The sequence below is a fragment of the Balaenoptera musculus genome, chromosome 2 (assembly GCF_009873245.2).
Source record: "Balaenoptera musculus isolate JJ_BM4_2016_0621 chromosome 2, mBalMus1.pri.v3, whole genome shotgun sequence".
NCBI lineage: Eukaryota > Metazoa > Chordata > Mammalia > Artiodactyla > Balaenopteridae > Balaenoptera > Balaenoptera musculus.
The window spans coordinates 81,926,008-81,942,509 of record NC_045786.1 but is presented as its reverse complement, the minus strand read 5'-3'; the positions used below and the strand labels follow the sequence as shown (position 1 = coordinate 81,942,509).

General features: G+C 36.3%; 1 protein-coding gene across 4 annotated transcripts in view; it reads left to right on the top strand.

Annotated features, from left to right (window-relative positions):
* The window catches only part of AP4E1 (adaptor related protein complex 4 subunit epsilon 1), a 66,433-nt gene that overhangs the window by 29,364 nt on the left and 20,567 nt on the right, over positions 1-16,502 (top strand). For 3 of the 4 annotated variants that reach the window (XM_036843161.1, XM_036843164.1, XM_036843165.1), the window contains 5 exons: positions 744-883; positions 1,922-2,034; positions 2,142-2,260; positions 8,417-8,719; positions 10,883-10,997. In XM_036843161.1, coding sequence (XP_036699056.1) covers positions 744-883; positions 1,922-2,034; positions 2,142-2,260; positions 8,417-8,719; positions 10,883-10,997 — 790 coding nt within the window. The remainder of the gene's footprint in view (positions 1-743; positions 884-1,921; positions 2,035-2,141; positions 2,261-8,416; positions 8,720-10,882; positions 10,998-16,502) is intronic. The other variant, XM_036843163.1, reaches the window with a different exon arrangement.

Below are 16,502 nucleotides of genomic sequence, written 5' to 3'. Positions count from 1 at the left end.
GCCCTTTGTCTCATACTGATTTCTGGGAACTATGATATTTTTAGAACCCTGATGTAGGGCCTCAGAAAGCCAGCCAAATGGGAGCTTACTCTGGTACTGGTCTTCCTTCATCTTACTTCAGGCAGCAAGAGGTATATGCCTCATCACTGAGAAAGCTGTAAAATGGTTCTTCCTTTGATACCCGAGATTCTGAACGTAGGCTTTGCTGGGCTTTGAAGTGCTTACACTACCTTATCCATCCATTAGAGACCGTTTGCCCTTAGCTGACAAATCTATTCAAGTGTGGTTTTCTGTTGTTCGGGTAGTGTGGAAAAAGCATTTTGCAAAACTGGATTTTTATATGTGTATGCATGTATACACACACAGGCGCACGTGCATAGCACACAGGCCTAAGTAATGTAGGTTTAAGAAGCTGTTACATTTTTAGAAAATAGATTATTAACCTTTTAACTTTTTAGTCTTTACATGGCCTGTCATGTAGAGATGTCAGATCATAATTATCTATATCAATAGAAGGCTTTTGGACTTTGGATTACAATTCTTTTTTTTTTTTTTTTTGACAATAGTCTTACCTTTCTTAAGTTCTGTTCAGTTAAAATGTGCATTTCTTGAGCACCTATTAACTGCCCAGTAGAGCTACATAAAAGTGGAAGAATCAACTGTTATAAACCTATATGTTACAGTATTTATTTGTTATCATGCATAGTTTTATAATACTATTTTTATTTTTCTTTCTTAAATAGACTCTGGAACTTCTTTACAGAATTACTAATGCACAGAATATAACAGTGATTGTCCAGAAAATGCTTGAATATTTACATCAGAGCAAAGAAGAATATATTATCGTCAATTTGGTTGGCAAAATAGCTGAGCTGGCTGAGAAATATCCTTTGTTTGGACCATGAGTCATAAAATACCTTTAGTTACACAGTGACTTTTAAATGATTGGTCTAGACGTGGTCACTTGCAGGTGGAGTTCAGAGGCCCAGCAGTAACTTCCATTCCTGATATTCAAGCCTCTCTTGTTGTCAAAAACAAGAATTTGTGTAGACTTCCTAGGGGATGACTTTTTTCCTGGTTCTTTTTATTCCATTGGTCACTATTATCAGCAGGAGGATACAGGAATCTCTGTCTGATTCCTCTTAGAGCCCCTCCTTGTCTTTGACTTTACTTCCTACTCAGTTTCTTTCCTGAGTAAAAGTTCTTGTTGTTTTGGGGGGATTGTTGAGGGGATCAGGATGCTAAAATTTATCCTTTACACTACTGTTTATACTGGAAATTGTCACAGTAAAGTAGTTGGCAACTCCATTCACATGTTACTTTTCTTCACATTTGTTTTTTAAAAGTCAAAGGAACTTTGCAGGTCACGAGGTTACTCATCATTCTTTTTAAGATGTCTGTTGTTTAAATCTAAGATTGAATGAATGAATAATGCTGATCAAAGTATCTTGGAAATTGCTTAAGTGTAGTTTTGTCCTAACCAGCGCTATAGCTCTGGCCAGCAGAATGATAGAATTTTAGAAGTGAAGAGGAATAGATTAGAAAAGAGGGTAAACTTGTTCAGATAGACATGTCACAACATTTAGCTTCTGAAGTGCATATCATTTTGCATTGTTTTTGTCCATAGTTAGCTGGAACATTTCTTTCAATTATTTCACAGTTATTTATTGGACACCTGTTATGTGCAATATATGGTGCTAGATAAAGCAACATGAACTGGTTTATTAAGTTTATTCAATAAGCTTTTATTGAGCACCTTTTTACATAAAACTGGAGTATAGAACAATTTATTGGCAGAAGTTAAAGGTATAAATGCCAAACTAGGATGAATTGAGAGTTATTTTTTTTTAAGATTTATACAGAAAGGATAATTTTAATAAGTGGCATCTGGAAGTGTACTTGTTCTTAACACTGTGGACACATATGCTCCTGATAATGCGTGGTTTATTCAGACAATGAATGCTGTATTTTCAGTGGGAGGAGATGTTATGCATCCTGATATTCCCAATAACTTTCTGAGACTGCTAGCAGAGGGTTAGTAAACTATTGCATTCTGCAAAGATTTTAAAATTAAATGTTTTTATTACAGAGTCCTTAGAGAATTTAGTGGAAATTAAAATGGTATATTAATTTCTTTGTAGGTTTTGATGATGAAACAGAAAATCAACAATTAAGGCTCTATGCAGTTCAGTCTTATTTCACTTTACTAGATGTGGAAAATGTGTTCTACCCACAGAGATTTCTTCAAGTTATGAGTTGGGTGAGCAAAGTACATTGAATCATAAATGTTTATAATATTATTTTTTTATAAAGTCAAATACTAATAATATATTTCTTCAGAAATCATTCAGTTCTACTCAGTTAACTCCTTCAGCTGTCAATTTTCTTTCCCAGTGGCTACCTTCTATCACTTAACTATTTACTTATCTATTCATTCTCTCTGCCATCTCACTTGACTAGTCTTTTAAATATGGGTATTTATTTAGATGCCTGTCTGTGTCTACAATGCATTTGTTGTGTTTTCTATGTGAATCTATTTTTGAATATGTGAATACTCATGTATCTGTGCTATGTTAGCTTTCTATTGCTGCATAATAATGTTACCACAAACTTAAAACAACATACATTTGTTATCTCACAGTTTCTGTGGGTTAGGAGTCCAGGCATGGGTTTTCTGCTTAAGGTCTTTCAGGGTTGCAGTCAATGTGTCACTTGGGGCTGCTGTTTCATCTGAAGCTTGATTAGTAAAGGATCTGCTTCCAAGCTCACATGTGGTTGTTGGCAGAAATCAGTTTCTTGCATCTGTAAGACTGAGGGTTTGAGGTTCAGACTGTTGACTGTTGGCTGCCCTTAGCTCCCAGAGCTGCCCTCAGTTTCTTGCCAGGTGGGCCTCCCAACATGGCTGCTTGCTTCATCAAAGCCAGCAAGGAGATCATCTCTGCAAAACAAGGTCACAGTTTTATGTTATATAAACCTACATAATCGTATACATCCTGTCACCTTTGTATATTCTTTCTTGTGCATATGAGTGAGCACTTCTTTAGGGGGAGATTTGGAGAAGTGCAGCTCTGGGTCATAGAATATTCACACTTTAATATTTTATGGTTTTGCCAAATGTTAGCATGTTAACCATAATTTTACCCAGACTTTTATTAAATAATTCTTTGAAAAAATGGCATCATAAATACCCCTATACTTTTCACCTAGATTCCCAGTTAATATTTTTAACCACCTTTGCTTTACTGTATTTATTGGGTTCCCTAGGATCTTATGGAAAAACCCGAACGAACTTTTTGGCCAATCCAATACATCTATATCTATAGCTAGGTCTACCTATGTACAGTTTGTTTTGTTGAGCCGTTTAAAATTGAGTTGCAGACCTCATGACACTTACCCTATAAAAAATTCAGTGTGAATCTCCCAAGAGTGACGTTCTAGGTAACCATAAAACCATTATTGCACTAAGAAATGTGACCTTAATTCATTAATATCACCCAATATACGGTCCATATTCAGACTTATCCAGTTGTCCAAAAAATGTCTCTTATGACTATTTTTCTGCTACTCCCAATCCCATATCAGGTTAAGATTCACAAATTGCATTTAGTTATATCTTTTAGCCTCTTTTATTTTACAGTGATGCTCAGTTTCTTTTTGTTTTCATGACATTGATTTTTTTGGATGAATACTGTTGACTCGCAGAATGTCCAGCATTCTGAATTGGACTATTTCTGGTTCAGTTAAACATTTTTAGCAAGAATACTACATTGTCAGTATGTATTTCTCACTGCATTGTGTCAGGATGCCTATAATGTCAGTTCGTCCAATTATTGGTGATAGTAAATTTCTTTGTTTGGTTAAGATGGTGACCTTTGTAAAGGGTCTCACCATTGTAAAGGTGCTGTTTCTCCTTACTAATTTAGAACTAATCTGTGAGGTGATTCTGTGAGACTTTGTGAACATCTGTTCTTCAACTATCTTTCATCAGTGGTTTTAGCATTGATAATCCTTGCCTAAATTGATTGTTGTATTTGGTGGCCATTTGTATTTTCCTCCATGAACATGACATGTTCATATATTTAGAGTGTTTCTTTTTCTACAGCATACAAATCCTGTACCTGTTTTGTTAGATTTATACTTAGGTACAGATGGTCCCTGATTTAAGATGGTTAAGCTTATGATTTTTCAACTTTACAATGGTGCAAAGTGATACAAATTCAGGAGAAACTTCAAAATCTTTTTTTTTTAATTGAAGTATAGCTGATTTACAATATTATATTAGTTTCAGGTGTACAGCATGGTGATTCATTATTTTTGCTGATTATATTCCGTTATTGATTATTACAAGATAATGGGTATAATTTCCTGTACTATACAGTATATCCTTGTTGCTTATCTATTTTATACATAGTAGTTTGTGTCTCTTAATCCCTTACCCCTAACTTGCCCCTCCCCTCTTCCCTCTCTCCACTGGCAACCACTAGTTTGTTTTCTTCTTCTTTTCATTTTATTTTATTTTATTGAAGTATAGTTGATTTACAGCATGTGTTAGTTTCTGGTGTACAGCAGAGTGATTCAATTATACATATATGTACATACTCTTTTTCATGTTCTTTTCCATTATGGTGTAGTACAGGATTTTGAATATTGTTCCTTGTGCTATACAGTAGGACATTGTTGTTTATCTATTTTATATATAGTAGTTTGTATCTGCTAATCCCAAATTCCTAATTTATCCCTCCCCCAACCCCTTTCTCCTTTGGTAACCATAAGTTTGTTTTCTATGTCTGTGAGTCTGTTTCTGTTTTGTAGATAAGTTCATCTGTGTCATATTTTAGATTCCACATATAAGTGATATCATATGGTGTTTGTCTTTCTCTTTGACTTACTTCACTTAGTATGATAATCTCTAGGTCCACCCATGTTGCTGCAAGTGACATTATTTCATTCTTTTTTATGGGTGAGTAGTATTCTATTGTGTATATATACCACATCTTCTTTATCCATTCAGTATGTTGATGGGCATTTTAGGTTGTTTCTTTGTCTTGGCTGTTGTAAATAATGCTGCTATGATCACTAGAGGCATGTATCTTTTCAAATTATAGTTTTCTCCAGGTATATGCTCAGGAGTGAGATTGCTGGATCATATGGCAACTCTATTTTTAATTTTTTTAAGAAACCTCTGTACTGTCTTCCATAGTGGCTACACCAATTTAAATTCCCACCAACTATATAGGAAGGTTCTCTTGTCTCCACACCCTCTCCAGCGTTTGTTATTTGTAGACTTTTTGATCATAGTCATTCTCACAGGTGTGAGGTGGTATCTCATTGTGGTTTTGATTTGCCTTTCTCTAATAATTAGTAATGTTGAGCATCTTTTCACGTGCCTGTTAGCCATCTGTACGTCTTCTTTGGAAAAATGTCTGTTCATGTCTTCTGCCCGTTTTTTCATTGGCTGTTTGTTCTTTTGATATTGAGTTGTATGAGCTGTTTGTATATTTTGGAAATTAAATCCTTGTTAGTTGCATTATTTGCAAATATTTTCTCGGATTATGAGGGTTATCTTTTCATTTTGTTGATGGTTTCCTTTACTGTGCAAAAAGCTTTTAAGTTTAATTGCATCCCATTTGTTTATTTTTGCCTTAGGAGACAGATCCAAGAAAATATTGCTACAATTTATGTCAAAGAGTGTTCTTTTCTAGGAGGTGTATGTCTCAGGTCTTACATTTAGGTTGTTAATCCATTTTGAGTTTATTTTTGTATATGTTGTGAGGAAATGTTCTAATCTCATTGTTTTACATGTAGCTGTCCAGTTTTCCCAGCACCACTTATTGAAGCGACTTTTTTCTCTGTCCTATACTCTTGCTTCCTTTTTTTCACAGATTAGTGGACATTAGTGTATAGGTTTATTCCTGTATTTTGTTCTTATACTCTGCAATCTTGCTGAACTCACTTATTAATCTAGAATTGTTTTTTGTAGATGTCTTGAGACCATGTTAAGAATTTTTGCATCTCTGTGCATGAGGGATAGTGGTCTATAGTTTTCTTGTTTTTTTCTACTCTGTTTGGTTTTGGTATCAAGGTAATACTGGCTTCATAAAATGCTTGGGAGTGTTCTTTCCTCTTCTGTTTTCTGGAAAGATTGTGTGCAAGGGTGTTGTTTAGTTTTTAAGTGTTTTGAAAATTTCCTGTTATCTTTCCTGTTACTGATTTCTAGTTTGATTCCATTGTTGTCAGAGAAAGTACTCTATAATTTCAGTTCTTTTAAGTTTGTTGAGGTTTATTTTATGACCTAAGATATGATCTGTCTTATATGTTCTGTGGGTGCTTGAAAAGAGTGGGTATTCTGCTTATTGTTGGGTGGTGTGTTCTATAGATGTGGATTAATTCTTTTGGTGATGGTGTTGAGATGGGGTGTAGATATCTCTAACTATGTGGCCTCCACTGAGCCTGAGTCTCTGCTAGGCTTCCGCTGACACCACTCCAGCAGAGAGGGGGAGGGCTACCTCTTTAAACTTGGGTGGAGGTGAAGTATAGGCTTCCTATGTAGTCTTCACAGACACTGCAGAAGAGTGGGTTTTTCTACAGCTTGGTGGGGATGAAGTTCCTGGTTTTCACTCAGTCTCTCTGTTACCACCCTTGCTGGGGAGTTGGGATGCTTTTTACAACCTGGTAGGTGTTGAAGTCTTGACTCTCCACTCCACCTTTGCTGGTATGGGTGGGGCTACAGTTTTTTCTATTTGGTGCTTGGTTGGAGTAGAGGGATTATTATCTGAAAGTTTTCTGTCTTTCTGGCCCTTTGGCTAGAGGGCAGGCTTTTCTTGGGGCTTTTTTGTCCTTCTCCCACTGGCATTTCTAGGTTGCTGGCTCTCAAGTATCCAGTCTGAGGTATATGAGGCAACAGATAACCCACTGTATTGTTCCTTAGGTCCCAAGGTTCTTAGTGATCTGCCTTTTTTTCTCTACCTTTCAGTCTTTGTATATGTGTTTTATGTATAACATCAAGGGTTTTTAGGTGTACTTAGCAGGAAGAATAGGGGAAAAATTCACCTACTCTATCTTCCCAGAAGCTTAAGTCCATTGATTTTTTTTAAATTAATTAATTTAATTAATTTATTTTTGGCTGCATTGGGTCTTCGTTGCTGTGCGCAGGCTTTCTCTAGTTGCAGTGAGCGGGGGCTACTCTTTTTTTTTAACATCTTTATTGGAGTATAATTGTTTACAATGATGTGTTAGTTTCTGCTTTATAACAGTGAATCAGCTATACATATACATATATCCCCATATCTCCTCCCTCTTGCGTCTCCCTCCCACCCTCCCCATCCCACCCCTCTAGGTGGTCACAAAGCACCGAGCTGATCTCCCTGTGCTATGTGGCTGCTTCCCACTAGCTATCTATTTTACATTTGGTAGTGTATATATGTCCATGCCACTCTCTCACTTCGTCCCAGCTTACCCTTACCCCTCCCCGTGTCCTCAAGTCCATTCTCTACGTCTGGCAGGCTGATTCTTAACCACTGTGCAGCCAGGGAAGCTCAAGTCCATTGATTTTTGAACTGGGATTTAGGTTACCTGTTCTTCTAGAGCTTCCTTCCATCTTTTATTAAACCAGTCAAAAAGTTATCTTACTATTTAAGGATTGAATTTATGTAGTCCTATTTCTTTTTTTTTCCTCTTCTTGTTACTAGCCATAAATCTTCCCTTGCCTATCACCTCACCTCACTGCTTTTTCTTGCTGATCCCAGTATTATACATGAATATACTTCATAAATACTACTTAGGAAAGATCTCACACTCCATGAATTATCAGTTTATTAACGACCCTTAGACCAATAGGATTATATATCACCTGAATAAATTAGATGTAGGAAAGAGTATGTGTAAAATAGATCAGTGTTCGTCAGAGTCTCTTCTGTGGATCATCTACATCAGAATCAGCTGATGCTTTTTCAGAATGTGTATTGTAGATCCCCACCACAGACATACTAAATCAGATTTTCTGGGCTGAGAGTATAGAAATGTGTATTTTTATGAAACACCTCAGGTGGCTCTTATGCATACTAGTATGTGAGAACCACTTGTTTAAATGCTTATTGGAAAAAATAGTAACAGAATGTGAAAGTGCTTTTAAAAACCAACATCCAAACCTGGAAGTTCAGAAGAAAGCTAACTTGTAATGGTATGCTACTTTATATATTGTTAACGATAAAGATGTGGAAAACCTTTTTGTATTCACTTCCAATTCTTGGTGTAATTTTGAACCTAAAATATACAATTGTATCTTTAATAATTTCTTCACCATGAGAATATGTTTAGTATAAGTTAAATTCACTCCGGCAGTAGGCACTTTGTTTAGATTTCTGAGTATAGTTGTTATATAACTTGATACTTACATATATATATTTCTTTGTTTTAGGTTTTAGGGGAGTATTCCTACCTCTTAGGTAAGGAAACGCCAGAGGAAGTTATAACCAAGCTCTACAAGTTACTTACGAGTGACTCCATTTCTTCAGAAACAAAAGCCTGGATAATTGCTGCTGTGACCAAGTTGACACCCCAAGCACACTCTTCTAATATAGTTGAGAGATTAATCCAGGAATTTACCACATCTTTGGATACTTGTTTGAGACAGCATGCATTTGAATTAAAACATTTGCATGAGAATGTGAAATTTATGAAGGGCTTGCTTCCAGTTGATAAGAGTTGTGAAGACATGGTGGTAAGATATCTGCATTCCATCTTTTACAAAATTGCATTGTCTTTAAACAGAATAATTCTTGCATTTGTGATATATCTGGAATATGCCAAAATGTCATTTCTGTAGCACTTTAGATGAAGGTTGGCATTTTTCTCACATTAGTGTGAGAAGGCATTTGAGAGCTTCTACTCAGTAGTGATCCTAAATAGTCAGGAAGACTAATCTGTTCTGGAGAACTGCAGTGAAGGGGTTTATAGTCTATGACAGTCTCTTTTAACATATAATAATTTGAGAACTTAAAAATTTTATCTCCTTTGAACTTCTCTAATATGTCATTTTATTATTGCTCTCTTTTCTTTGACAATGTAAGAAAAAAACAGTTCTCCATTTTATTTTGTCCATCTACTATCTAAATTTTTACTACTTTGCAACCTGATCACCCACCTTTTCTTCTCCCACCTACTTTCAGCCAGTACTGCTTTTAATCCAAAGCACTTAGTTACTGCTCACCTCTGAGTTCTCTCTCAGATTGGTGTAAATCTGAAAACTTCCAAAAGGAAGTCAGATTTGTTCAAATTTTTATATTAGATGTCATATAGTTGAAGGAGAGGGGAGGATGGGCAATATTCCCACTAATTATGACTCAGATGTTCATGGCTTGTATTCATTTTGAACCTTTGTTCATTAATTTTTTTCATTAGCTCCGCATGGGCAGAGGCCTTGGTTTAACATTTGTTGGCATTCCAGAGACTATATGAATAAATATGCTATACATAGTATTAAACTAGTTAGTTACTCTACTTCCCTTTCTTCCAATAAAAGATAATGATGATGACATGGCTTCATCTCTTAAGAATCTTATCGAGGGACTTCCCTGTCGGTCCAGTGGTTAGGACTTTGCCTTCTAATGCAGGGGGTGTGGGTTCAATCCCTGGTTGGGGAGCTAAGATCCCACATGTCTCGTGGCCAAAAAACTATAACATGAAACAGAAGCAATATTGTAACAAATTCAATAATGACTTTAAAAGTGGTCCACATGGAAAAAAAAACTTAAAAAAAAAACTTATCAAAACTAAACTTTGCCAAATGCACAGTGTGACATGCCACTTAAATTTTTTGAGAATTACCTGCTGTTCTAAATTATCTGAGCTGTTTGTATACACTTGGCTAAATTAGGAGAGGCAAATCTGTGGTTTCTGAGGTCGTTACTGCTATAGCCTCTTGTGTATCTCATTTTTATTTCTCCCCTCACTTTTTCTTTTCTCCTTTTCCCCTTACTCTTTCTTCATCTCTTTATTTCTTTTCATTTAAGCATTCTCTTGTACCTTTCTATTCTTGTACTTTATTGAAATTAAGTAATTTTCCACAGGTTTGTAACAAAGCATTTTTAGGTAGAAAGGAATAGGATAGTTAAATCAAAGGCACTGTGAGAGGCTGGATAATGGGCCTCCCCAAGATAATCACATCTTAATCCCTGGAACCTGTGCATATGTTACTTTATGGTAAAAGGGACTTCGTAGGTTTGATTAAGTTAAGGATTTTGTAATGGGAAGATTATCTTGGATTATCTGAGTAGGCATGATATAATCACAAGGGTCCTTACAAAAGTGAGGCAAGAGGTCAGAGAGGAGAAGGCCAAATAACAGTAGAAGCAGAGATTGGAGTGATATAGCCACAAGCCGAGGAATGCTGGCAGCCTCTAGGAGCTGGAAGAGACAAGAAACCTATTCTCCACTGGAGCCTCCAGAAGGAACTAGCCTTTGCTGGGGGCTTTGTTTTTAGCCCCCAGCAGCAGGAAACTAATGTAGACACTATAGTTCATAGTGTATGTGTCTTCTCCTCTGGTAGATTACAAGTCTCATGAGGCAGGACTTGTGTCTTCCTTTGTCTCAGTTATAGCATCTAACATGATGCCTTAACATTTTGGATGCTCAAAAATGTATTCTACAGTGCAGTGAAATGAATACCAAGTGCACATGACTTATATTGTTAGATTCTTAGCTGAGTGTTTTGATTATAGATGTTTCAGAAAGAGAGTTGAGTAGCAATTCTAGGGTTGAAGTTCTGTTTTTCACTTAAAAATTATTTTTAGGAAATATGGGCTGAAGTCACTTCTGTGAATGTGCAGTCTACTGTTTAGGGTAAGTTTTTTTAATTCCTAATTTTTGCTTTACTTTAATATAGGTAGATGCTTCCTTATCTTTTCTGGATGGTTTTGTGGCTGAAGAACTAAGTCAGGGGGCAGCACCTTACAAACCTCACCACCAACGGCAGGAGGAAAAGCTTTCTCAGGAAAAAGGTAATTTTTCATGGGTTTATAATAAGCTAGATTGTAGGGATATCACTTTTTAATGCAATTGATATTATAGTCATGTAAGTAAATAACTGAGGAGATTCATTATCTCTCATTAAGTCTGCTTGTGACTTGTTCACCCTGACCTTGTTTGGGGTAAACAGGAAAAAAAAGTTAGCCTAGAGGTGTTCCCAAAGCCATAGGTTTCATGTACATAAGTGCCTAAGATATGGCAGCCATCCTGGAATTTTAAAAGAACTTGAAGGTGGAATTATCATGTTGGTCACTGTGTAAAGGGCTGACAGATATCAGCGTGAGCATATCTGCAGAAGAGCTTCAGAAGAAAACTCTGCTTTCTATGAACTAGTGAGTTTCATTTTATTCTGAACAATCTTGTATAGCTTAAGTGTGTTAAAATGCTTCCTCCAATGAAATATCTGATCAGTGAATTTAGGAACAGCTTAGAAAGAAAAGAATAACTTTACATTTAAAAAATGTAGGCTGTCAGGGAAAGACTTCTGTCATTATTTTAGTAAAGAGGAGATCACTGAGATATTTGATGGTGGATGGGATATATATATATATATATATATGAATAAAGGGAGACCATTAAATATTATCTATACAGGAATTCAGAATGTTAATACTGAAAAGTTCAATGCCGAAAGGTCTTTTTTTTTCTCCTATTCATTATTTAATGATTTTGTAGAGTACTTATTATTTTTTAGGTTCTGCGCTAGGCATATGAGTACAACTAAATGGTTGATCCTACAATGAAACCAAAAAGTATAAACACTAATAATAGGCTTGATGTTATTTTTTCGTGGAAGTATTTGCTCTTTTAAGATTTTTGACATTATTTAGCACAATGATACCTAAAGGCCTAGAAAATACAATTTTCTTTCAAAGGGTAATCAGTTTCCTTCCCATTTAACTCCTCATGTATTGATAGAATATGTGGGGGGAAATAAAGTTTTGAATTACAGTTGCCCAACCTCTGACTATAGTGCATATAGAGGCCTTATGACATCCAAGGCATGGAGTGAAAATCTGGAGTTCCAGAGTGGGAGACATGGTCCAGTTGTCATATTTCCTTATTTTCAAATGTCTGGGGGCCATCAGTTGCTCTTTTTTTTTTTTTTGGCTGTGCTGTGTAGCATGCGGGATCTTAGTTCCCCGACCAGGGATGTCCCTGCAGTGAAAGCACAGAGCCCTAACCATTGGACCACCAGGGAATTCCCCATCAGTTGCTCTTATTACTGCAATTCAAGGCTAGGGTAGGCAAGAGGGGGTAGGACAAGGAGCCTAATTTCTGGCACTGCCTTTCTTCTTTCTTAAAATAAGTTAAGTGGCTGATGCAAATATAATAGCCCTGAAACTCCCCAAGCTAGTATATTCATTTGCCAAGTACATTTTTGATCATGGAATCATCATTATAAATGGGGTTAAACTGTCAAATTAAGCTCTTCCCCTCTCCTCCCAAACCTATTTTTCAAAAGTTCTCTAAAGGAAAATTGAAATTTCATGAGCCTAAACTGTCTTTTATATCATGGAAAAGGAAATCAGTTACAAGACAGGACATAGCAAGTGCTTATGCTATATACTTGAAGAATAAGTTATAAAATCATGTATCTTATAATTGTGGCTATGACAGAAAGTAAAGAGTGGGGGAAAAATAGGTATTTTCTGCCCAACAAGTTGTTAATTCTAGAATCCTTCAATTGGCAATCGGTTCTGATACTGATATTGTTTGAGATTTTTATAAATCATTTGAAGAGTAGTAGTCAAATGTCACTTTTATGAAGGATACGGTACTTAGCTCTCTTGGGTAGAAAAATGCCAAGTTCATAACAATAAACTTCAGGAAAATATTGTAAGATAATGAGAATTAGCAAACATAGGTGGGATAGTGGGGAACAAACTTTTATTACCAGTTCCTACCAAAGAAAAGCATTGAGGAATCAGTGTGGATTATTCTGTTAAAACGTTATTTGAATATGTTGTAGCCCCAATGTTAGATAAAACCAGAGATAATAAGGGGAAGTAGCAGGATAATCTTCTGTCTACAGAACTATGGATTTTTGAAAACCACATCAAGTTTAGACTGTTAGTCTCTCAAAAAATAAAATTAATAACAGCTGGGGATGGTCAGAGAGGTATAGCGAAATGATCAAGGTATAAAAGAACTGCAGAGAACTTCAAGATGGAGGAGGAGTAAGACATGGAGATCACCTTCCTCCCCACAGATACATCAGAAATATATCTACACGTGGAACAGCTCCTACAGAACACCTACTGAACGCTGGCAGAAGTCCTCAGACTTCCCAAAAGATATATATATTTTTTTCCTTTTTCTCTTTTTGTGAGTATGTATGTGTATGCTTCTTTGTGTGATTTTGTCTGTATAGCTTTGCTTTTACCATTTGTCCTAGGGTTCTGTCTGTCGTTTTTTTTAGTATAGTTTTTAGTGCTTGTTACCATTGGTGGATTTGTGTTTTGGTTTGGTTGCTCTCTTCTTTCTTTCTTTCTGTCTTTTCTTTTTTTTTTTTTTTAATTTTTTAAAAATTTTTAATAATTTTTTTTTAGTTTTTATTTTAATAACTTTATTTTATTATTGTTATTTGTTTCTTTCTTTCTCTTTTTCTCCCTTTTCTTCTGAGCCATGTGGCTGATAGGGTCTTGACGCTCCAGCTGGGTATCAGGCCTGTGCCTCTGAGGTAGGAGAGCCAAGTTGAGGACATTGGTCCACCAGAGACCTCCCAGCTCCATGTAATATCAAATGGTGAAAGCTCTGCCAGAGAGCTCCATCTCAACACTAAGACCCAGCTCCACTCAACAACCAGCAAGCTACAGTGCTGGACACCCTATGCCAAACAACTAGCAAGACAGGAACACAATTAGCAGAGAGGCTGTCCAAAATCATAATAAGGTCACACACATCCCAAAACACACCACCGAACGCGGTCCTGCCCACCAGAAAGACAAGATCCAGCCTCATCCACCAGAACACAGGCACCAGTCCCCTCCACCAGGAAGCCTACACAACCCACTGAACCACCCTTAGCCACTGGGGGCAGACATCAAAAACAATGGGAACTATGAACCTGCAGCCTGCGAAAAGGAGACCCCAAACATAGTAAGTTAGGCAAAATGAGAAGAAAGAGAAACACACAGCAGATGAAGGAGCAAGGTAAAAACCCACCAGACCAAACAAATGAAGAGGAAATAGGCAGTCTACCTGAAAAACAATTCAGAATAATGATAGTAAAGATGATCCAAAATCTTGGAAATAGAATGGAGAAAATGCAAGAAACTTTTAACAAGGACCTAGAAGAACTAAAGAGTAAACAGGCAATGATGAACAACACAATAAATGAAATTAAAAATTCCCTAGAAGGAATCAATAGCAGAAAAACTGAGGCAGAATAACGGGTAAGTGACCTGGAAGATAAAATAGTGGAAATAACTACCGCAGAGCAGAATAAAGAAAAAAGAATGAAAAGAAATGATGAGGACAGACTCAGAGACCTCTGGGACAACGTAAAACACGCCAACATTCAAATTATAGGGGTCCCAGAAGAAGAAGAGAAAAAGAAAGGGACTGAGAAATACTTGAAGAGATTATAGTTGAAAACTTTCCTAATATGGGAAAGGAAATAGTTAATCAAGTCCAGGAAGCACAGAGAGTCCCATACAGGATAAATCCAAGGAGAAACATGCCAAGACATATATTAATCAAACTATCAAAAATTAAATACAAAGAAAAACTATTAAAAGCAGCAAGGGAAAAATGACAAATAAGATACAATGGAATCCCCATAAGGTTGACAGCTGATCTTTCAGCAGAAACTCTGCAAGCCAGAAGGGAGTGGCAGGACATATTAAAGTGATGAAAGGGAAAAACTTACAACCAAGATTACTCTACCCAGCAAGGATCTCATTCAGATTCGACAGAGAAATTAAAACCTTTACAGACAAGCAAAAGCTAAGAGAATTCAGCACCACCAAACCAGCTTTACAACAAATGCCAAAGGAACTTCTCTAGGCAGGAAACACAAGAGAAGGAAAAGACCTACAATAACAAACACAAAACAATGAAGAAAATGGTAATAGGAACATACATATTGATAACTACCTTAAATGTAAATGGATTAAATGCTCCAACCAAAAGACATAGACTGGCTGAATGGATACAGAAACAAGACCCATATATATGCTGTCTACAAGAGACCCACTTCAGACCTAGGGGCACATACAGACTGAAAGTGAGGGGATGGAAAAAAGATATTTCATGCAAATGGAAATCAAAAGAAAGCTGGAGTAGCAATTCTCATATCAGACAAAATAGACTCTAAAATAAAGACTATTACAAGAGACAGAGAAGGACACTACATAATGATCAAGGGATCAACCCAAGAAGAAGATATAACAATTGTAAATATTTATGCACCCAACATAGGAACACCTCAATACATAAGGCAAATACTAACAACCCTAAAAGGGGAAATCGACAGTAACACAATCATAGTAGGGGACTTTAACACCCCACTTTCACCAATGGACAGATCATCCAAAATGAAAATAAATAAGGAAACACAAGCTTTAAATGATACATTAAACAAGATGGACGTAATTGATATTTATAGGACATTCCACCCAAAAACAACAGAATACCCATTTTTCTCAAGTGCTCATGGAACATTCTCCAGGATAGATCATATCTTGGGTCACAAATCAAGCCTTGGTAACTTTAAGAAAATTGAAATCGTATCAAGTATCTTTTCCGACCACAACACTATAAGACTAGATATCAATTACAGGAAAAGATCTGTAAAAAATACAAACACATGGAGGCTACACAATACACTACTTAATAACGAAGTGATCACTGAAGAAATCAAAGGGGAAATCAAAAAATACCTAGAAACAAATGACAATGGAGATATGACGACCCAAAACCTTTGGGATGCAGCAAAAGCAGTTGTAAGAGGGAAGTTTATAGCAATACAAGCCTACCTCAGGAAACAGGAAACATCTCAAATAAACAACCTAACCTTGCACCTAAAGCAATTAGAGAAAGAAGAACAAAAAAAACCCAAAGCTAGCAGAAGGAAAGAAATCATAAAGATCAGATCAGAAATAAATGAAAAAGAAATGAAGGAGACAATAGCAAAGATCAATAAAACTAAAAGCTGGTTCTTTGAGAAGATAAACAAAATTGATAAACCATTAGCCAGACTTATCAAGAAAAAAAGGGAGAAGACTCAAATCAATAGAATTAGAAATGAAAAAGGAGAAGTAACAACTGACACTGCAGAAGTACAAATGACCATGAGAGATTACTACAAGCAACTATATGCCAATAAACTGGACAACCTGGAAGAAATGGACAAATTCTTGGAAATGCACAACCTGCCAAGACTGAACCAGGAAGAAATAGAAAATATGAACAGACCAGTCACAAGCACTGAAATTGAAACTGTGATTAAAAATCTTCCAAGAAACAAAAGC